Here is a 22,035-nt window from a genome sequence, read left to right as displayed (position 1 = left end):
GGTTTTGTTTCCTTGGTTTTGTTGTATTGGATTTTTGGGTTTTGAGAAAGAATTTAAAGTTGGATGGGTAGGGAGGGGAAGAGGACCTGGAAGGACTTGGGGGAGGGGAAGAAGATGATCAAAATCTATTTAAATGTAAAGATTGCTGGTCAGTCAGTCTACCCCAATTTGCAAGCCCTAGGTTGCAGGGAGAGCCCCTGTCTCAAAAAGCAAAGAGAATTGCATATGATGAATGGCAACTGAGGCTGACCCTTGGCACATGAACATGTGCATGCATATGAACACACAATATTTTCTTTTAACAAGTTAATTGTTTCAGGTTTTTGTTTTGTTTTGTATTGATGGTATTTCAAGACGAGGTTTCTCTAAATAACAGCTCTGACTGTGCTGGAACTCACTTTGTAGACTAGGCTGGCCTCGAACTCACAGAGATCCACTTGCCTCTGCCTCCAAGTACTGGGATTAAAGGCGTGCGCCACCATAACCCAGTAAGATTTTCTTAGAGTAATGGAAAAATGACTAATTCAGTATCCCAGTACAAAATTCTAAGAGGGCAAGAATTTTTTATTTGCATAATTTATAAGTAGGCAATACATTTACAATTATAATTTATAATGATAGTTATCATTTATTGCTGTATTTTCACAGCAGTGCCTGGCACATTTTAGGTGTCCAGTAATCACTAATTGACTTATTTACAGCAGGTCTGGGAGGTGCTCAAGAGTACAGGACACATACATCCTTCTCACTGGATCCTGGCTTGTAAATCTCTCTCTTCTCAGCACCAGTTTACCTTTATCATGCAAAGTCTTCCAAAATGTTTTCTGTGCTCCCAGATTAAACCATCCCCTAAGTATCCTCTTGCCTGATGGCTCCCTTCTAGGGATCCTTGCATTCCTACTCCCAGATGACCATCTCATATCCAGGCTCCTTTTCTAGTGGACAGGAGGAAACGTGAGATGTCGATCACTGAGGGAGTATGGGTAATGGAGGAAAGGGGAAGGTAGTGTGGGAAGAAGGATAAGGGCTCAGGTGGATCAGGGAATGAGAAGCCAGCTGTTGACACAGGTCAGCTTAACAAACAGGAAGCAATCCTGAGAAGAAAGACTTAAGCTCCTGCTGAGCCCGTACCAAGAGTATGTTCTCCTGGCTAGCAGAACCTCTTGAAGGCTTCCCATAGATCTGGCTCTGCTTTGGCTGGCCAGTATCTCCAAGGAGAGTTAATCTTTGAAAGGTCGCTGCTGCTCTACCTTCGTCTGAGGTTCTCCAGAAACGTAGAAACAGCCTGGACGTGATGGACGCTTTTAGCAGTGCTGTCTGTCAGTGAGAGGCTGGACTGGACCATGCTGTTGTCTCCTTGTCTAACATTAGTTGTCTAGGTAGGTGTTCTTCACGCGGTCTACTCTGTCACTATCACTTGTCAGTATTTATGTCTGCAAGTTTGGGGCAAGAAAATGTGGACAAAGCATGTTAAGTTCAAGGCAGTTTTGGTGAAGATGGGTTTTTGTTAGTTTGTTTTAATTGAACATATTTACTGACTTTCTATCAGGTTTTTTGTTTTGTTTTTACAGTTTTTATGCTGACAGAGCCTAGGATTGATCCAAGGCCTCACTCTGCTACCAGACTACACCCTCAGTTCTCTGACTCCCAGACAATAGCTTTAATCCCTGTAGAACGGCAACAGTCAAAGCCTACAGTGTTCTTGCTTGCTACCAGGCATCAAGTTTAGTCTTCCCTGTAGATTTGTACAATTTCCTGTTACTAACATCCATTTAGAGCTCCCCTAAAAGTCTGTTCTATTTTGTAGTCTGTCTTATTGATTTTTATTGTGGGGGATGGAGATTAAGCATAGTTTGTAGCGTAATAAACGTCTATCCTTCCCATGACTCTCTGGGAATTTGAACCTGAACTCTCATGGGACAAACAAGGGTACATCTTTTTCTTCAAGAGTAGGACTCTGAAGCACCCCATAGCCCTAGGGATGCTCTCCCTCCCTTGAGCATTTCTCTTTGTAAAGGAAATGCTTAAAATGCAAGTTTGAGTGTACAGCAGGAACCTTGCCTTCTCGCTTTCCAGAACATCATTTGAGATGTTTGTAGGCCATGTGGGTGAGTCCAGGGCAGCAGTGCCCAGTAGCAGACCTTGTTGTTACTGACATAAAATAATCATGAGTAGAAAGAAAAAGGGAACTTTTTTTTGTGTGTGGTTTTTCGAGACAGCGTTTTTCCATGTAGTTTTCCATGTAGTTTTGGTGCCTGTCCTGGATCTCGCTCTGTAGACTAGGCTGGCCTCCGACTCACAGACATCCGTCTGCCTCTGCCTCCTGAGTTCACTGTTGCGAACATCAGGTCACTGGCCTGTTACTTTCTGGGGTTTCTCCTGTGTCTGCCTCCATGCTGTTGGAGGGGCAGTGGGATTACGGTACCTGTTTGGTGTTATATAGGTGCTATGGATCTGAACTCAGTCTTCATTCTATAGCGAATACTTTGCCCACTGAACCATCGCCCCAGCCCAAGAAAAGGTTGGTTTGCCTGTCTGCTTTCCCTCCTCCTCCTCTTTTTTCTCCTCCTTTCTCCTTTTTTGTATGAGTGTTTTACCTGAAGGTATGTATATATACCATGTGCTTACCCAGTGCCCACATAGGTCAGAAGTAGTTGTTGGATTCCCTGCAACTTTGAACGACCACGTGGACGCTGGGAACTGAACTCAGGTCCTCTACAAGAGCAGCAAGTGCTCTTAAGCACGAAGTCACTTCTCCAGCACCAAGACATAGTGCTTTTTAGTTTTTAGGTGCCTAGATAAAGAGCTAATTGAACAGATATAGTTTTAGGGAAAGAGGGCATTGTCTTTTTGTTTGTTTGTTTGTTTGTTTGTTTCAAGACAGGGTTTCTCTGTGTGGTTTTGGTGCTTGTCCTGGATCTCGCTCTGGAGACCAGGTTGGCCTCGAACTTACAGAGATTCACCTGGCTCTGCCTCTGGAGTGCTGGGATTAAAGGCATGCACCACCACCACCTGGCTTGAGGGCATTGTCTTTTAGGTCTATGTTATCTATATATAATTCATTAAGATTTCTGAAATGCTATATATGGAAGACCCATGGGTATATTGATTGAATGGGTATATTGATTGATTCAGTTTCTAATGAATTAAAAAAAAATCAAATTGGAGTATTGAAGGAAAAAGCAAGGTATAAAAACTATGTTTTGTGAACTATTTGAACAAAGGAGAAGAAAAATAACATTTCTGTTTTCTGTATTTACTTTAAACAATCTTTTTTTTTTTTTTTTTTTTTTTTGGTTTTTCGAGACAGGGTTTCTCTGCATAGCTTTGCGCCTTTCCTGGAGCTCACTTGGTAGCCCAGGCTGGCCTCGAACTCACAGAGATCCGCCTGGCTCTGCCTCCCGAGTGCTGGGATTAAAGGCGTGCGCCACCACCGTCCGGCTTACTTTAAACAATCTTAGGAAGAAATCAGAGGCTACTGTTAGCAGTGGTCACCAGTTAGGTGTAAAAAGAACAGGTGAGGAGAATTTACAATATATGCATTTTAAAAACTTCAGAGTAGTGTTAGGAGTTTCAGTATCATGGCAATTTGTAACACCTTCATCAAAATATAACTGATACACACTGTAGACATGTTACACATGCAATTTTAGATTTTTTTAACCATTTAAATATCTATTGAAAATGGAAAGAAGGAAGTAAAAGCTTTGAAATTTGGCTAAATAGTAGGTTATAAGAGTTTAGGCTGAGCTGGGCGCTATGTTGATGCCTGTGGTCTGTGTTACCCGAAGGCTATGTGACTGTCTGTGGTCTGTGTTACCCGAAGGCGATGTGACTGTGGCCTGTGCTGCTGTCTCAGACCATGTTGATGTTTGTAGGCTGTGATGCCACCAAAACCTGTCTGAGTCCATGGTCCTCCTGCAGCCAGGGGTCATGTTGATGTCCATGGCCCAGGTTACCACTGAAAGCCGAATGGATGTTCGTTTTTTTTTTTTTTTGTTGTTGTTGTTGTTGTGTTGCCACCTGAGGCCATGTTGATGTCTATGGGCTGGGCTATCACCAGGTACCATATTGGTGTCCATGGCCTGTGTTGCCTAGGAGGCCATGATGGTGTCCATGGCCTGTGCTGTGGCAGGGTGCTGTGTTGATGTCCCTGGTCTGTATTGCCATCAGAGACCATGTTGAGGTCCATGGCACATGCTGACACAGGAGACCATGTGGATGTCTGTGGTCCGTTCTGTTGCCAAAAACCATGTGTAAGTCCACGATCCATGTTCCTTCTGATTGTAAAAGATAAGGAAACTACTTTTGTAGTGGTATTTGACTGCAGACTCACAGTTGAGAAAGAGGGACATAGAAGGCTTCCGTGACAACCCCTATCCTCCCTCCCCCAAAAAAGTAGCAGCCTAGACAGAAAGCCATCAAGGAGTGTTGTGTGATATTTTGTTTGTGTTCTGACAAATAAAGCTTGCCTGGAGATCAGAGGGCAGAGCTAGCCACTAGTTAACCATAGAGGCCAGACACTGGTGGCACATACTTTTAATCCCAGCACTTGGGAGTTAAAAAAATTGTGATAAGGATGCTGAAGTGTAGCACTCCACAGTTGATGACTTCTGGTAGGGGTGTGGGTGGAAAAGAACTCAGTTTTCTTTAAGGGTCTGACCACTGGGAATTTGACCATGCTCTGGTGAGTATATGGCCAGAGCAAACTGGTCCTCCGCCTCCTCCTCCTCCTCCTCCTCCTCTTCCTCCTCCTTTTCCTCCTCCTCCTCCTCTTCTTCCTCCTTCCCCTTCCTCCTTCTTCTCCTTCTTCTTCCCCCTCTTCTCCCCTTTTCCCTTCTCCCTTCTCCCCCCGCCCTCCTCCTCATTTCTTTTGGGCAGGGTGACAAGGGTGGGGAGTTCAAAAATTAAAAAAAAAAGAATTTAGGCTCGTGCAATTCAGTTTAAGAATATTCATGCCTTGGACTTTGAGTAGAAACTTTGGGGAGGACTGTCAAGATGATTCATCCAGTAGAAGTGTTTGCTATATAAGAAGCCTAACAAGCTGAGCTTCAGTCTCCAGAACCCCTAGGTAATGGTAGGAGAGAGCCAACTCCCAGAAATTGTCCTCTGACCTCCACCTGTTGATGGTGGCATGCTTATGCCCATATTCACATACACATCACACATGCCACACACAGACAAAGAAAAGAACATGTGGAGGTTAGGTGGATGGTTTTGCACACAATGAACCATTTGCTTGCCATTTTTTAAATCCCATTTTAAGCACAAAACTTTGAAAACAAAACCATCACAAATATGCCTCTGAGTTCCATTCTTGAGAATGAGCAGCAATTGAAGAGAAATTTTAAAGTATTTTATCATTATTTTTGAGACAAGGTCTCATGTAGCCCATGTTGGCTTCAAGTTCTCTATGTCATTAAGGATGACCTTGAACTCCTGATTCTCTTACTGCTACTTCTCAAGTGCTAGAATTACTGGTGTGCAGCACCACATCTGGCTTTGGGGTACTAAGGATTGAACCCGGGGCCTCATGCTTGATAAACAAGTACTCTGTCCACTGAGATACACCTCAGCCCGCAGGGTAGAAGCAGACTCTTGGTATTTAATTAAAAATTTCTACTTATAAAGAAAGGAGGTTAAGGCCATTCGTACCTCACTCTACAACTCTTTGTCAGGGTTCTGCCACATAATAAGGACTACAGAAAAATCAGATTTGGGGCTTAAAGGGACAAGAGGACTCTAGCTGGCTTTGGCACAGTACTGAATGTGTACAAATTTATATCACTTTCATCCCTTTGCTTAAGTTATATCCTGTATTAGAGTGACTGAGCAGAGAAAGATCCTTTCTTGGTCACGACAGGAGTCTTTCTGTACCTGCAGCAGCCAGGTCGGCCGTTTCATGCCTGGTAGAACTGTCTGCTAAGGGAAGCAATGCTGAGCATTTTCTATTTCAGCCTGTGCATGTCTGCTGTCTTCCCCTCCTCTTGTCTCCTAACCCAGATCACTGCTGTGTCTCATCCTGATTTTATCATTGAGAGCAGCCAGCCACACGCAGAGACTCAGTGCTGTGGGTGGAATCAGCTTGCTCTTGTTCTCAGATTTCTGCTTTCTGTGCCGTCGGGGCATCCTGTGCACACACCGCATCACTCTTCCCAGTCCAGTCCCAGTGTGGAGAGGGGCTGAGAGGAAGCTGGGGAACCCAGGAGTAGGAGCTCTGCTTTGAAAGTTAGACATTCTTAGGGTAGGGCCTTGCATTGCCATGATCTGTGTCACTGAGCAGTCAGGACTGTATTCAGTGCTGTGGACGTGTTGGGGACGGCCAAAGTTTGTTATTGCCAGGACAAATCTCTTGCTCTAGCTTCTTCAGTTGAACTTAGAGGTGACTCTTATTCCTCACTGATATAAAAGTATATTTTTTTATATATTGAAAATAGAGTATACAATGTAATGAAACAGTGCTTAGAAGACAAGACATGGACATAAAATATATTAAATGTAGGACTTGTAAAATAAGGTTTCTCAGGTGCCTCTATGTCAGGGTCTGTGAGAAAGGTGGTAGCTGGATTGTATAGGAGAGTGGAATTACTTCTGCTTTCTTCTACCCAGTGATGTCTCTTTTAAAAAAAAGTATGTATTTTATGTGCCTCGATGTTTTGTCTGTATGTGTGTGCCTGGTGCTTGAGAAGGTACCAGAAGAAGGCATTGGATCACCTGGATTGTAGTTAAAGATAGCTGTAAGCAACCATGTGGGTGCTGGAAATTGAACTTTGTTTCTCTGAGAGCTGCTAGAGTTCTTAACGGCCGAGCCATATCTCTAGCCTCAGTGATGTCTTTTTGATTCCAGATAGGAGTGGGCTTTGGTCACCAATGCTGCCTCCCCCATCTGAGACAGAGAATCTAACTACATAGCCCAGACTGGCCTGGAATCCAAAATTCCGTCCTTCTCAGCCCCTTGAGTCCTAGCATCAAAAACAGGCACTGTCATGCTGCCTTCACCAGTGCTTCCTTCTTGAGTGCGTTCCTCCTCCCTGCTGTTTGATCCATGGTCACCCTCATTGGTGGATTTTAGAAAAAGGAGGCAGTTTTGTCCTCAGAACACATATTTGTGAAGAGATAGAGTCACTGCTGCATCTGTATTTTGTAGAAGCTGCATAACCAGTAACTTCCAGGCCATTAGAGAATATGACCTTCAGATGATCGAAATCTCTACCATTTTGTTCTGAAATCAGGCAGTCAAATATTTATAATACTAAACTGTTTTTGGAACAAGAAACCTTTTACTTATTATGAAAGTTGAATTGAGTGTCTTATCTATAAGCATGGTGGAAGTAAGAAATTAATACAAGCAATTTCCACCAAATGTTCATCTCTAGAAGTTGATGCCAACAGTAAATATCTGATTTTAGACAGAGAATATTTCATGTAAGGAAAATGACCAGGATAAATACAAATCTAAGAATGTCAAAGGCTAGAACCTGGCCCCAATTATGACCACTACACTCCAATTAGTATTACTTAGGAAATGGTTTCTTACAAGAGTTTGATGAGATGGGGGAAGCATTTTAAGGGCTCTGTATGTTATCTTCAAGTTTCAGGTTAAGGGGTTGTCTCAGTTAGGGTTTCTATTGCTGTGAAGAGACACCACAACCACGGCAACTCTTATAATTGGGGCTAGCTTACAGTTTCAGAGGTTTGGTCATTGCCATCATGGTGGGCCATGGCCTCCTGCAGGCGAACATGATGCTGAGAAGGAGCTGAGAGTTCTACATCTTGATCCTCAGGGAGGAGAAGCAACTTGTGCCACACTGGGTGTAGCTTGAGCATAGGAGACCTCAAAGCCACACCCCACAGTGACACCCACTCTAGTAGTGCCACTCCCTGTGTGGACCATTTTCTGTCAATCCACCACAGCGGTGAGATTTTATAAGGTAGAAGTCAGTGATTCTCCCGAGAATGTGATGTGAAAACTGAAGGGGAGTCTCTGACAGGTCAGGGAACTTGAGGTGGAGAGATGGACTCTGGAAGGAGATAGGCCAGGGTCATGGCTGTGAAACCACCTGCCATAGGGCTGTGTACATCACAGGCCTTCTGTAGTCCCGTTGACAAGCAGATCAGCTGGGTTTTTTTTTTTTTTTTTTTTTGTTGTTGTTGCTGTCCCTTTTCTTCTTAAAAGGTAACTGGAATTTGTGGAACCTTGTTTTCTTGACCCTTCTCAAGGGGCTACTATTTGCGCTGTCTGCTCATCACAGTAATTCTTAAGCCAAGAGAAAAAAGTTTGGTGGTTTTTTTTTCTTTCCTAATAATGTGGAATTACAAACCTGATTCTTTGCTATTGCTCTGTGTATTGTTTTCAAGGAATAAATAAGTAAAATGGAAGAAAACCATTTGGAATAGTAATACCTTGAGCTGCCTTTTCTAGCCCCTTTAATTTCATACAAATCATGTAGATCATTAGGATCTCAGGTGATTATAATTATGAAAGCTATGTTTTGTTTTCTTGAAGTTTTTATATTTTGAGGTTAACTGATTTAATAGTATACCACTTTCCCCCTCCTGAAGCCATGTCTACTTAATCTTTTTTTGTTTATTCAAATGAAACAGTGCATTAAGTATGGAATTAGATTAATGAAGTAAATATTATGAATCATACGCTCTCTAATCTGGCACTCATTCTTATTTTTCTGACCCCATGTTTTGTTTTCTGTCTTTCTCTCTTCATATAGGTTGTCAGTCCAGTGCAAAGCTGTTGGAGTGAGGGAGCAAAGGTAAAGGATGATGTAATGCCCTGGCTGCCCCAAAGCATCTTTTGTTGTGGATGGTTATTCCCGTCCTCTCTTTATGAATCAGATGTGAGGGGCTGCTTTGTGGAAGGAGTCCTTTGCATGAGCACGTCAACAGGAAAGAGAGAGACATTCAGCTGGAGGGCCCTTGCTGAAATGGGTTTAACTCCCCTTTTGCCAGTCACCACTAGCCTGACCTCATACGTTTTTAGTACAATGGAGTGGCTGAGCCTTTGAGCACACCACCATTACATCATCGGGCAAATTAAAGAACGAGGTGGGAAAAGAGGACTTATTGTTGTCATGGCCCATGAGATGATTGGAACTCAAATCGTTACTGAGAGGTTGGTGGCTCTGCTGGAAAGTGGAACGGAAAAAGTGCTGCTAATTGATAGCCGGCCATTTGTGGAATACAATACATCCCACATTTTGGAAGCCATTAATATCAACTGCTCCAAGCTGATGAAGCGAAGGTTGCAACAGGACAAAGTATTAATTACAGAACTTATCCAGCATTCTGCAAAACATAAGGTAAAATCTTCATGACTTTTTTATTTTGAGAAATCCACAGAGTCACTCTACTTAAAGGGTAAAGGAATTTATTAGGAAGGAAGACTTACTACAGAATAGAAGATTTATCATAGGGTCCTGGAAGGCTGAGGTACAGCCCCATGCTGTTCTTCCACCTAAGTCTGTCCCAGCATCCAAGCCCACGAGGGAGAGAAGAGTGAGGCATAAGTGTGTCTCAGGTCTTAAGGGTAGGCCCGAGGCCACGCCCCAGGGGCAGGTACTTCAAGGACATAGGTAGGTAGGACAGTTACCTGCTACATTTCTAGGGGCATGTTTCAAGGTCATAGATAGAACAGATATCCACTACACTTTTTAAGTAAGTGGACACTGAGGAAATATTTTAATTGAAACTTCATTTTAAAGTACAGAAAGTAATTTGAGGAAGTTTGAGTTGCTTTTTAGATTTTGGCAGTTTTGCCGTAACTAAAAATAAATTAACAATCACATTGTCACATTAAGAATATTTTAAACTAAGTCAGGCATTGTGGCTTATGTCTATCTGTAATCCTAACATGGGAGGCTGAGGGTGAGGACCACTCCAAGTTCAAGGTAAGCCTGGGCTACATAGCTAGATCCTGTCTCAAAAATGTCAGGGGAAGGAAAAATAATACTGTGTTTATTTATGTATTAATGTCTTGATGAAATTGTCTTATCAATTTAAACAACAGTTTGTCTTTTCTCCAAATCCACTGAAAGTCATTCTTTTCAAGTGCTTTGAAAGTTAGAACTAATTATTAGAAGTGAAAGTAACATCTATATGTAGTAATATTAGTTAAGACATTATGTTAAGGAAATAATTACTCTTGGGATAATGAAGTATTGTGCACATATTGGGGAAGGCTGTTTCTTCCCCCTTTCCTTTTGTTTTTCTGAGACAAGGTCTTATATGGCTCAGATTGTTCTCAGATTTGCTATATAGCTAAGGATGGCCTTGACCTCCTCATAAGTGTATCTTTTAATAAATAGCATCTCTTAATAGATTTTTCTTGTTACATAGGAACCGTGTGTGTGTGTGTGTGTGTGTGTGTGTGTGTGTGTGTGTGTGTGTGTACATGCAAATACATGGAGGCCAGAAGAAAACACACACACACACACACACACACACACACACACACACACACACGAGAGACATTATGCTCAAATTTTTATATGGGTGCTGAGGACCGAACTCAAGTTGTCAGTCTCCTATAGGAACTATTTTAATAAATGTTTCTTTAGGTGAAGGATTGTTATTTTTATTTTGCAAATTATATTGTTTGTCAACTTTACCCTTTTATCAAGTTTTCAGGAAATTGTAAAAGTAGCAGCAATTTTGCCTTTGAAAAAAATCACTTAACCACTTCTATGCTAATTTTACCCTGTAAATTGATTGAATCTCATTTTATTCAAGTTAATAATTGAAAATAAGAAGCTATTAATTGTTTCAAAACCAGTAAAATGTGAGTTCCTACAAAGCCAGTGGCTTGTTAGATTATTTTTCTGAAACCGTCCTCCACTCCCAATCCCCTTTTGAGTCAGGGTCACAAGTAGCCCAAACGGGCTTGGGCATTGACTTAGGTAAGCATGACCTTGACTCCTGATTCCTCCCCTCCACCTCTCAAGTGCTGGACTACAGGTGTGCACTGCCAGGCCAGGCTCTCACCTTCCTTTTTAACAAGTTCACATTTGCATTTTAGGTTGACATTGACTGCAACCAGAAGGTGGTAGTTTATGATCAGAGTTCCCAAGATGTTGCTTCTCTATCGTCAGACTGCTTTCTCACTGTACTTCTGGGTAAACTGGAGAAGAGCTTCAACTCTGTTCACCTGCTTGCAGGTGAGTCTGGATACAGTGGAAAGGACTTGGTCTGTTACTTTGTTGTATGAAAGCAGTATCACAACTCGTGTGTAAAGTGAATTACAGCTTTTGATTAATGGTTCCATTGATCTTGAATACTGTTATTCCTCCACATTAAATTAGTCCATGGTGTTTGCTTTGTTTTCTGTTTGTTTGCTTTTGAGGCCCGGTCTCACTATGAAGCCTCAAGTTTGAAGCAGTCCCCTGCCTCAGTTTCCCTAGTACTGGAATTATAGGTGTGAACCATCACACCTGGCTTGGTCAGTATAATCTGACCTGGCTAAAATGCCTCTTGGTATTTATTAGCTGGAAATATCACATATGGCTAGCTCAGAGCCACCTGCTTGTGTCTGATGATTTTCTGTGTTCCTGCTGTGTTGGAACACTGAGTGATCTACAGCTTAGCTATTATGAATTCTTACCTTGTGGCCAGAGCCAGACCAGCATCACCATGTCAGACTGTTACTGTAAACACTTGAGAGAGACTCCAGATAAGCTCACCTTCTTGGGCATATGAATAATAAAATAAAAAACAAATTATGTAGACTGTTTTCTCTAATTATTAGGTAGACTTTTTTGTCCTTTTTTTTTTTTTTTTTTTTGTTATTATTTTTTGATACAGGGTTTCTCTGTGTAGCTTTGGTGCCTGTCCTGGAACTCCTCTGTAGACCAGGCTGGCCTGGATCTCACAGAAATCTGCCTGCCTCTGACTCCCAAGTGCTGGGATTAAAGTCGTGTACCCCCACTGCCTGGCTAGACTTTTAAAACTTACTTACTTGTGGATTTTTGTGTGTGATTTTTGTTTGTTTTTTGTGCTTGGAAAAAGTTTCAATATAGAAATGCTAAGCAACTGGGTAATTTATAAAGCACATGGGAATGACTGCTCTCCCTGAGAAAGAGCAGTGTGGCAGGTGCATCTGTCTCATGGAATTAAAACAAACTGTTCATCCTTGGCTTACCTGTTGCAGACTGGCTCTCCCTGGGGCTAGCTCACAGAATGGGAAAATACAGTTGACCAATGCAGAGGACCTTAACAGAAAGCTGCTACCAGGCAGATTCCAGCCATGGTTTTTGTTTGTTTGTTTTGCTTGTTTGTTTTTTTAAATGTGACCTAAGGAAAGATATTGATAGACATTGTCATTTTCTACTTTTGGTCTTTATTGGAAGGAGGATGCAGTGAGCTTGATTAGTTATTGGTAATTAGTTATTAGAAATATAAACACATCAATATTAAGATTGGTCAGTTGCTGCTGTATGAATAGTTTTTAAATATTAACACTGTGAAACTCCATGCAGATTTAGATGAGATCTCCAGTTCTGTCACACCTTTTTGCTTTAATTCTCTAGGAGCAAGGATAGTTATTTGTTTGTTTGTTTTTATTTTGTTTTGTTTGCCTTTCACCCCTCAGGTCATCTCTAACCACACCTTACATTTATGCTGTGATTCTCCAGTCTCTCTGTATGGTAGTTTACAGAAGTCTGTGACTAAGATTTATTATATTTTGTCTTGTCTCTGTTGCTAGATGTATGGAATGCTTAGTGTATGTTCTAACATTGAGCCAGTCAACCCCTGGCCTCTTACCATCCTGATAGGCACATTTTAAAGGTGAATATAAGTGGATTAGATATAACAACTATTCGAGTTCAACTCAGGGTAAATTTGGAATTCCTTTCAAGATTTTGTAGCCACTGTGATGGACTTTACCTCAGAGTACTATTAGTGAGTTCAAGGTTTGTTGTGATCTCATTTCACTAACCTTAAAAATGTAAGGATCACTCATGTTAGACAAGCGTAGTGTTTACTGAATCATAGCCCTAGTCCCAGTTTTTAAAGAGTTTGTCAGGATATCCCACCCTACTTTTTAAAACATTTTCCCTGTGGGGAGCTCTGACCTGACAGCTTGGTCAGCAGACAGCCCTTCTGTAGGTGTGCTCACAGTGAGTTTCTGGGTAGATGTCTTACTGTCCTTTATTCCCTTTGCTGAGGACCTTCCTTTGTTTTGTGAAAAGGTTATCAATTGTGTGTGGCTTTGGGAGAGGCACTCACTGGGCTGCAAGGAAGAATAGGAGTTCAGTCTGACCAGTTGGACCAACCTTACGTCACACTGAGTCAGAACACCTCATTCCCATTTCATACAAGAATGTTTCCCGGATGTGTGGAGTGCTAAGTCAGCGGGAGGAGTGTCCGATGCGGTGGTGAGAAGTCCCTGGAGCTAGAGCAAGAGGGAGGCAGCGCTTTGCTCAGGACTCATCCAGTGCTTACTCCTGCTGTTTGCCCTGCAGAAGGCAAACTCCAGCTTGTGACGTGAGGGAGGGAGAGATGGGCTGTAAGAGACCACAGAGGAGCCACTTTTCAGCGTTTGACAATATATGAACCTCAGGTATCGACAGAGGAAGGGCTGAAGAAAAGCAAGACAGACGGAGAAAAAGAAGAGAGTGGGTGCTCTGGAGGAGTCAGGGTCTTCTGATGGCCGTGGTGCCCAGACTAGTGTAACACGAACCACTAAACGGTCTTTAAAAAAGCCAGGAGCCAGATAGTGGGGTCAATGCTGACAGATCAGAGAGACAAAGGAACAAGCCACAGCTACTACCTCTTACCTCACCAACTCCTCATCCTGAAAAGGCTTTCCAGCTGAAAGGGACGCTTCTGCCGAAAAGCCTTTAGTTCCTGTCTCCTCACGCCTTATCTACCTTTCTCCACCCAACCATTAATGGTGTGTGTGCTTCCCAGTACTGGAATTAAAGGTGTGTGCCACCACTGCCTGGCTCTGTTTCTCTCCTAGACTGAGTCAATCTCATGTAGTCCAGGGTGGCTTTGAACTCACTGAGATCCAAACTGATTTCTGTGCCCCCCCCCCCCCCCCCGCCAGTGCTAAGATTAAAGGTGTGTGCCCCCACTGCCTGCCCTCTATGTTTAATCTAGTGGCTTGTTCTGTTCTATGATCTTCAGGCAAATTTTATTACGGTACACAATATATCACCACAAGCTAGCACTGGTTCCTGGGTTTCTGACATGTTTATTGACATACTACATGAAACTGAGAAAAATGGGGACTATGCTTTTAAAAACTCCACTCCTCATGGCTGACTGTCTTCAGAAAAGTCATTTAACTGGAGTTACATTTTTTGTTTTTTTCTTTCCCAGCCATCAAAAAATGTTTCATTTACTCCGAGAACATTTTTTTTTGATAATCAGATAATACATGTGAAATATGTTTCAGTGGTCTTTTTTAAGACTATCATCATTATGAACTAGAAGACAAAAATAAGAAGTTGCTAATATTGACTTATGGATCAACTACTTTGGTTTTGTTAACCTTAAGAAAACTTGAAAAAACAAACTTGTTTCTTGGCTTTTACTTACACACTGTTGTTCACTTTATCATCTTAGTCTTTTTGTCCTTGTCCTTATTTAAGAGTGCTAGATTTATTTCACAGAACTGAAATAAATATAGGAGAAAAAGCTCCTTTAACTCAGACTTTCTTTTATTTTTTGTTTTTTTTTTTCTTTTTGGGTTTTTCAAGACAGAGTTTTTCGGTGTAGTTTTTGCGCTTGCCCTGGATCTCGCTCTGTAGACCAGGCTGGCCTCGAACTCACAGAGATTCACCTGGCTCTGCCTCCCAAGTGCTGGGATTAAAGGCGTGTGCCACCACCACTTGGCTCAGGCTTTCATTTTATACTAATGTAAAAAAGATGCAGAAATGGATTAATTTGATAGCAAGTATGTTAAAAGATAATCTACAGATAAATCATATTATTCTGTTACACCCCACCCCACCCCCCGTTAGTCTTGAGACATACCCACACTTCATGATCCTCCTGCCTCCACTTCTACCTCTTTATATCTTACCAACATGAGCTGCCACAACCTATGGCATTCTCAGTCTTCTGTCTCAGCCTCCTGAGTGTTGGAATTGTGGGTGGGTGTAGCCATGCCTGGCTCTCTTTCCTCCCTGAGTAAATGCAGAAGGGCAGCTTTGAGTGTAGTGCAGTGGTAGAGTATGTGCTTAACAAGGAAGATCCTGGGTTGAATCTCATCATTGTCTTACTTCTAGAAGGAAGGGTAGAGGAAGGAAGGACAGAAGAAAAGATAGGCCCACAGACTCCCTTCCCTTTCCCCCTTCCCCGTCCCCCTTTCCTTTCCTGTGATTATAGAAAATTGAACACAGGACAAATGCTGTGCTCATTTGTCCCTAGCTCATATCTGTCCTAACTGTCCTAACTGTCCTAACAGGCTAACTGTACAGCAGATGAAACTCACAGATGAATCACAGACTTTCATATACAGATAATGGCTCAGTGACTCAACTCTTCAAAGTTCTCACCAATGGGCCTAAGACTCATACCTACAAGTATTTCCAGAATCTTCTATAATTTTCTTAAGCCTAGATTGGGAATTAAGAGTGCTTTTTCTTTCTGGCTTTTTGTTTTGTTTTTTTTGAGACAGGCCTTTCTATGTAGTCCCAGTGGTCCTGAAATATGTAGACCAGGCTGGCCTCAGACTCATAGAGATGGTCCTACTTCTGCTTTCCAAAAGTGGAGATTAAAGGCATGAACCACCATGCCTGGCCTAGGATGCTTTTTCTTTCTTTCTTTTTAAAATTTATTTATTTCATGTGCATTGGTGTTTTGCCTGCATGTGTTGCATGAATCCTAAATGGTCTTACAATAAAAACCCTGAGCCAGATATTGGGGTAAATGCTGAAAGATCAGAGAGACAAAGGAACAAGCCACAGCCACTTCTCACCTCACCAACTCCTCAGCCAATAGATGCTGTCTCCATGAATCCTCAGACTGAATGCCTCTGAGTCCTCAGCCAAAAGGCCTAAGTTTCCTGTCTCCTCACACCCTATATGCCTTTCTCCACCTAGCCATATCACTTTCTTCCTAGTGCTGGGATTAATGGCGTGTGTGCTTTCCAAATACTGGTAGCAAAAGCATGAGATCTCAAGTGCTAGGATTAAAGGCCCGTGACTCCCAAGTACTAAGATTAAAAGTGTGTGCTACCACTGTCTGGCTCTGTTTCTCTCCTAGACTGAATCAATCTCATGTAGTCTGAGGTGGCTTTGAACTCACAGAGATCCAGACTCCTGAGTGCTAGGATTAAAGGTGTGTGCCACCACTGTCTGGCCTCTATGTTTAATCTAATAGCTGCCTCTGATCCTCAGGCAAGCTTTATTTAATAGACAATATATCACCACATGCATGTATGTCTGTTCAAGTGTGTATCAGATCCCCTAGAGCCAGAGTTCCAGACAGCTGTGATCTGCCATATGGGTGCTGGGAATTGAACCCAAGTCCTCTGGAAGAGCAGCCAGTGCTTTTAACCACTGAGCCATCTTTCCAGCCCATGATGCTTTTCTTAAGGATATTTTTTAGTAGCTCTTTCAGCCTCTTATGGATTTTAGAGTCATAATCTTCACATTTTATGGAATGAAACAATGTATAAAAATTACTGTACATAAAAAACTTCAAAGCATTAAATTATCTTAGCCAGTGAGGGGCTCATCAAATAAAAGTATAACTACATACTATGCTAAATAGTAGATTTGAGTAATTATTGAAAATTACCTTTATTAAGTATTTTGTGGGCTATAGTGCTGTGATTAAAGGACAAATACTTTACTTTACTTTTTTTTTTTTTAGAAAGTTTTGCCTAGTGTAGATTGAAGTGAACAAATGTATATTGAGTCTTTATGTATTTTAAACAGGGGTCTAGAGTGATTTAATAGCTTTGTTAATAAATGTTAAATTTCTGTTTTACAGAATTAATTACTGCACTTCCCAAGGAAAGCATAATAGAACTGATTTTTCTGGTTACAGATTTCCTGTTTGTGCTATTATTATTATTAATTCTGTTACCTAGTTTGATGCCTCTTCCCTTTTGAAAATGAAATAACATCTTCAGTCATTCCATACCAAAACTCGTAGCATCTGGTAAAAGATTGAAACAAATATATTTCGGTAAAAGCACTTCAGCTATTCAGAATTGGTTTCTATTTGTCAAAAACAAAACAAAACAAAAACCTGTAGTGACTGAGAGTCACTGAAATTAGGTGTTTACATTTACATACACAATGGAATTATTTAGCCTTACAAAGCAAAGGCTTTTGAGGGTTACAGCACTGTCGTAAAATATTTACCCAACATAGACGAGGCTCTGGGATCAATCTCAGGACTTCAGGGGGCAAAAAAAGCATGCTCTTTTCTATAATATGAACCAGGAAAGAATTATGCTGAGTGAGATCAGCCAGGTACAGAAGGATAAATGCTGCATCAGACTCACTTATATATTGAGTCTAAAAGTCACTGAAGCAGAGAATTGAAGCCAGATGTGTGGTGTATGCTTGTAAACACACCACTTGGGAAGTGGAAGCAGAAGCATCAGGAGTTTAAGGTGATCTGTCTTGGGCTGTATCAAACCGTTTCAAAAAACCAAAAATAAATAAACAAACCAAAAAGGAAACAGTTGAATGGGTAGGTGGTAGGAGTGATGAGGCTGATGTTGATACAGTCCTTTTGAGTTACTAGTTGAATAGGTTTCTGGAAGTTGCAACATGGTGAGTATAGTTAATAATATCTGCTAAGAAAATAGAATGTGTTAATATTATATCCACAAAAAAGAGTATATAAAGTATGATAACATTTCAGAATTTATATCAAATTATTACTTATAAACATACAAGTTTCACTTGCCAGTTATACTTTAAGCAAATTAGAAAAAACCGAATCACTTTTGCTACTTGTTGCCATGTGTTTGCCTGGTGTTCTCTCAGTTTGGGTGAAGTTATTACATTCGACTGTCCTTCCTGCACTTGTTACTTGCCAGCGTGTTTGTCACTTCTAGCTCTCAGTGACTAAGACATAATGCCTGAGACTATGTCTTTGATAAAATGGGCTACAGAGCCAACTGAAGTAGGTACTTGTTTCCTCATTCCGACATTTCCACAAGCCAGACAAAAGCACCTGGAAGACAACAGTGACATCAGTCTACTCTTACTCCGTTTGTGTTGTTATGTACTCTGGGGATATGCCAGGTTTAGGCATATTTGGCTTTTTTACGGTGAGCCTTCAGAATTCGATGGGCACATTTGTGATTGTGCTGTGGACTTGGCTCCAGGGAAGGGGTCACGGGGAGAACAAAGGCTTGTCCCTACCCTTTCGAGTCTCCTGGTTAATTTGGGGAAACATGTCTAAACAGAATGAAACAAGAGGAAGCACATGATTATGTGCTGTGTGATAGAGTGATAAGAGATGGTTCAGTGTGAGTTCTGTAGAAACAGGGCAAGATTTAGTTACAGCAATGGAATCTTAGTTGATCCTTGAAAACTGAGTGATATTTGAGTGTGGAAGTTCTTTCAATTTCAGTGGGGGAGAAGTGCAATATGATAGCTCCTGCTATACAAACCTGGTGACCTGAATTCAGTCTCCGGAACCCATAAAAAGGTAGAAGGAGAAATAACCCCATGGAGTTGTTCTTTGACTTCTGTATATGTGCTGTGACACATTCCCCTTCTGCAAATACTACATTAACTTTTTTAAAGCCAGGATCTGGAGGTACAGCTCAGTTGGTACAGTGCTTGCCCTAGTGTTCATGAAGCTCTGGATTTAATCTCCAACACCACAAAACATGGGAGTGGTGGCACACACCTCTAATTCTAGCATACTATAGGCTGACACAGAAGAATTATGAGGTCAAGGTCAGTTTAGGCTATATAACTTGATCTTTAGAAACAAAACAGACAGGAATGATAGATTTAGAAGATTATGAGGAGATTGGTGGGGATTTTTCTGTAAAGGGGAAGAAATGGGAATTGAGATGAAATTATACAAGCTCTTTAAATATAAGAGTTTATTTAGATGTGGTATGCATTGTGAGCTGTCAGAGATTTGGCTGTAACATCTGTCATCTTACAATCATCAGGTCTTTCTTCTCCCATCTGTAAGAAGTCTTCATTTTCTGTGACCTCAGTCAAGCCAATACCATCTATCTTCCAGAATGTTCTAGGAGCTTCTAACTGTTCTCACATCCTCTATCTTGTTTGCCACATTCCAGCTCAGAATGCAGAGTTGGAGCCAAAGTTAAATATATTTTATTTCCAGATTGTTTCACTTTCAGTTTAATCTTAGGATAAACTATAGAATCCTTAACTCTAACAGAGGCTGACTTCTGTCTGCCTGTCTGCCTGAGCCATGTGCTCTCTCCACTTTCCTTCTCTCCTCTTCCCTTCCCTGTCCTCCCCTTCTTCTCCCCCTCTTCTCTCCTCGATGCTCTGCTCCCCTCTTCTGTATCATCCCTTCCTTCCCCCTTACCCTTTTTTTCCTTTTTCCTCCCTCCCTTTTTAGACCATCAGTCTTTATCCCATTTGCTTTAAATCTGCAGCTTTATGGTCTCTGGACCTCAACAGAAAATTTTTCTTCTCTGCCTTGGAGTCTCTTTCTCTGCCACTTATCTAGGTGTGTCCTACATTCAGTGTCATTTTAAACCTTCTCCTGGTTACCAGGTACAGTTGGTTACCACAGTTTGTTAGCTACCAAACACAATTAGTCAAGTGTTCATCTTACATCATTTGGTTAAAATTCGTCTCACTAAGTTGTGAACTCCGGAAATGGTCTCTGTCTTGGTCCACTGGCCCCTCTGCTTAGCACTGTGTCCAGATCACAGTACATGCTCATTGATGATTTTGTTTTTATTTGTTCCTTTTTGTTTTTGAGACCCACACTCTCTGTGTAACATTTGCTGTCCTGAAACCTTATGTAGACCAGTCTGGCTTCAAACTCACAAGAGATCCACCTGCCTCAGCCTCCCAAGTGTTGAGATCAAAGGTGTGTACCACACACCAGGATCTTGAATTTTTTGTTTGTTTGTTTTTTGTAAGCGTGTATCCCAGTGGTTTTTATTGTCGCTTGGGTTATTGAATAGGGATCATTTTCTTCCTTTGCTCCTTTTTTTGAAGTCTCCTTTGAAACTGTGAAGCTGGTCAGAGGGGGAGGACAGGGTTTTGTTGTTGTTTGCACTGCTGGAGATTGAACCTGGGGCCTAATGCATAGCAGGCAAACGCTGTCACTGAGCTAAACTCCCCGCTGTTATCTTTTTACTTTTGAGACAGAGTCTCACTAAATTGCCCAGGCTGGCCTTGAATCTGCAATATTCCAGTCTCAGATTCTAAATAACTAGGCTAACAGGCTTACCCCACCAGACCCAGCTGAAGACTGTTGATAAGAGTACAATACACAGATGGTCTTGAGGAGCTTGCCCAGGAGTAGATTAGGAGGTTTTGAACTGCACATAGAAAGGTGACGGACATGTAGAGTGAATGGTTCATGACTGTGTACTAGTTAGTTGGATTGAGTGAATCATTTTCTGGAGTGGAGACTTAGCTTTGCTTTTTATCTTAACTTATAAAATTACCTTGATTGATAATCATATTTCGGATCACTTAAGGCACTTCCAGCAGCCACCTCATCCTCTTTGGGGTGTGATTGTAACCATTGTCCCCCAGGTTTTCTCAGGCTGTGCCCTCGAGACCCTGAGCTGCAAAGGTAGGACGTCGGCACACTGTCACATGTCCTGGGCCACTTAGGATGTCTGAGAAACTTTACTCACCATGTCTTTGTGAAAGCTCCCCGAGTAAAGACATACAAGGATGCAGGGTTGCTTCTGGATGACCCAATGGCATTCACTACCTCTACCTTTTTCCTTTTAATAGCAGGAAATTATTTTTCTTGCTTTGTGCCTTTTCTCTCATCTACGAGTCTCTGGGACATTGTAGTCTACAAATAGGAAGCGGGCTTTGTGCCCCACCCATGCCAGCTTTACTGCTGTTTTTGAATGGAATCAGGAAATCCTTTCTGAATACTAAAAATACACAAAATTTGTGTCCATCAACAGTTATTCATTGTAACAAGAAAGGATTCAATAAACGTTTGCTGAATTCTAATTATATGCTAGGCACTGTGGTAAATGGTGAAGTGATTATAAGAGTGTTATTCACAATGAATTATAGCTGGAGAAACAAGACAGATCACAACACACACACACACACACACACACACACAAATTCACAATTACCAGACCCTTCATACTTCTGCCCAATCACCAGTATGAGTTTTTTAGAACTTACTTTTTGTTGTTTGTGTGTTTGTTGTTGTTTTAAACATAAGGGCCTCATGTGGCCCAGGCTGGCTCTGAACTTGACAGGAGCCAAAGATAACCTTGAATTCCTGCTCCTGCTCCACATCCCAAGTGCTAGAATTATAGATATGTGTCACCACACTAAGTGAAATTTACAGAACTACTAAATTAGATGCCAGCAAGGTAGCTTAGCAGGTAAAGAAAGGCACCTGTTGTGCAAGCCTGGCAACCTGAGTTTGACATCTGGAAACAATGGAAAGGTGGAAAGAGAATCAGCTCCATAAAATTGTCCTAAGTTCTTAAAATATTTTAAATGCCATATCCTGTAGGTCTTTAAAGTGTTTGAAGATTGCCTATGTATCTCTGTATGACCTTGAAAACCTAACTAACAGGACTATAAGTTTGCTATTGTAGATGATTATTAATCTGTATTTCTTAATTATATATTACATTTTTAAATTAGCTGCATAAACATAATACCCTAAACAAGAGTAGAAATATACATACAGTATAAAGTAGATTCAGTAATCTACCCCTTTATCCTATCATTTCTATATCCCCCCTTTTTATTTTCAGAACAAGTTCCTGAATCCAATCTCCTTTGTTTAGCTTTTTTCCTGACCATTATCCATAACAACTTGTAACCAACCTCTCTAAATGATGACAAACATCCCTAATTTATTTTTGGGGATGTGAGCATAGTTCTCTAG

At 41.4% G+C, this 22,035-nt stretch overlaps 1 protein-coding gene across 4 annotated transcripts in view; it reads left to right on the top strand.

The window, feature by feature from the left end:
- Dusp16 (dual specificity phosphatase 16) overlaps positions 1 to 22,035 on the top strand; it is an 85,473-nt gene that overhangs the window by 31,681 nt on the left and 31,757 nt on the right. For 3 of the 4 annotated variants that reach the window (XM_076568092.1, XM_006976539.4, XM_076568093.1), the window contains exons 2-3: positions 8,727 to 9,314; positions 11,030 to 11,168. In XM_076568092.1, the coding sequence (XP_076424207.1) occupies positions 9,087 to 9,314; positions 11,030 to 11,168 (367 nt within the window). In that variant the 5' untranslated portion in view covers positions 8,727 to 9,086. Of the gene's footprint in view, positions 1 to 656; positions 1,380 to 8,726; positions 9,315 to 11,029; positions 11,169 to 22,035 lie in introns of those variants that run through there. The other variant, XM_076568094.1, reaches the window with a different exon arrangement.

This window comes from Peromyscus maniculatus, chromosome 3 (assembly GCF_049852395.1).
Source record: "Peromyscus maniculatus bairdii isolate BWxNUB_F1_BW_parent chromosome 3, HU_Pman_BW_mat_3.1, whole genome shotgun sequence".
In the NCBI taxonomy this organism is placed as follows: domain Eukaryota; kingdom Metazoa; phylum Chordata; class Mammalia; order Rodentia; family Cricetidae; genus Peromyscus; species Peromyscus maniculatus.
Note: the sequence above shows the minus strand (reverse complement) of the source record. Positions and strands in the feature narration are given on the sequence as shown.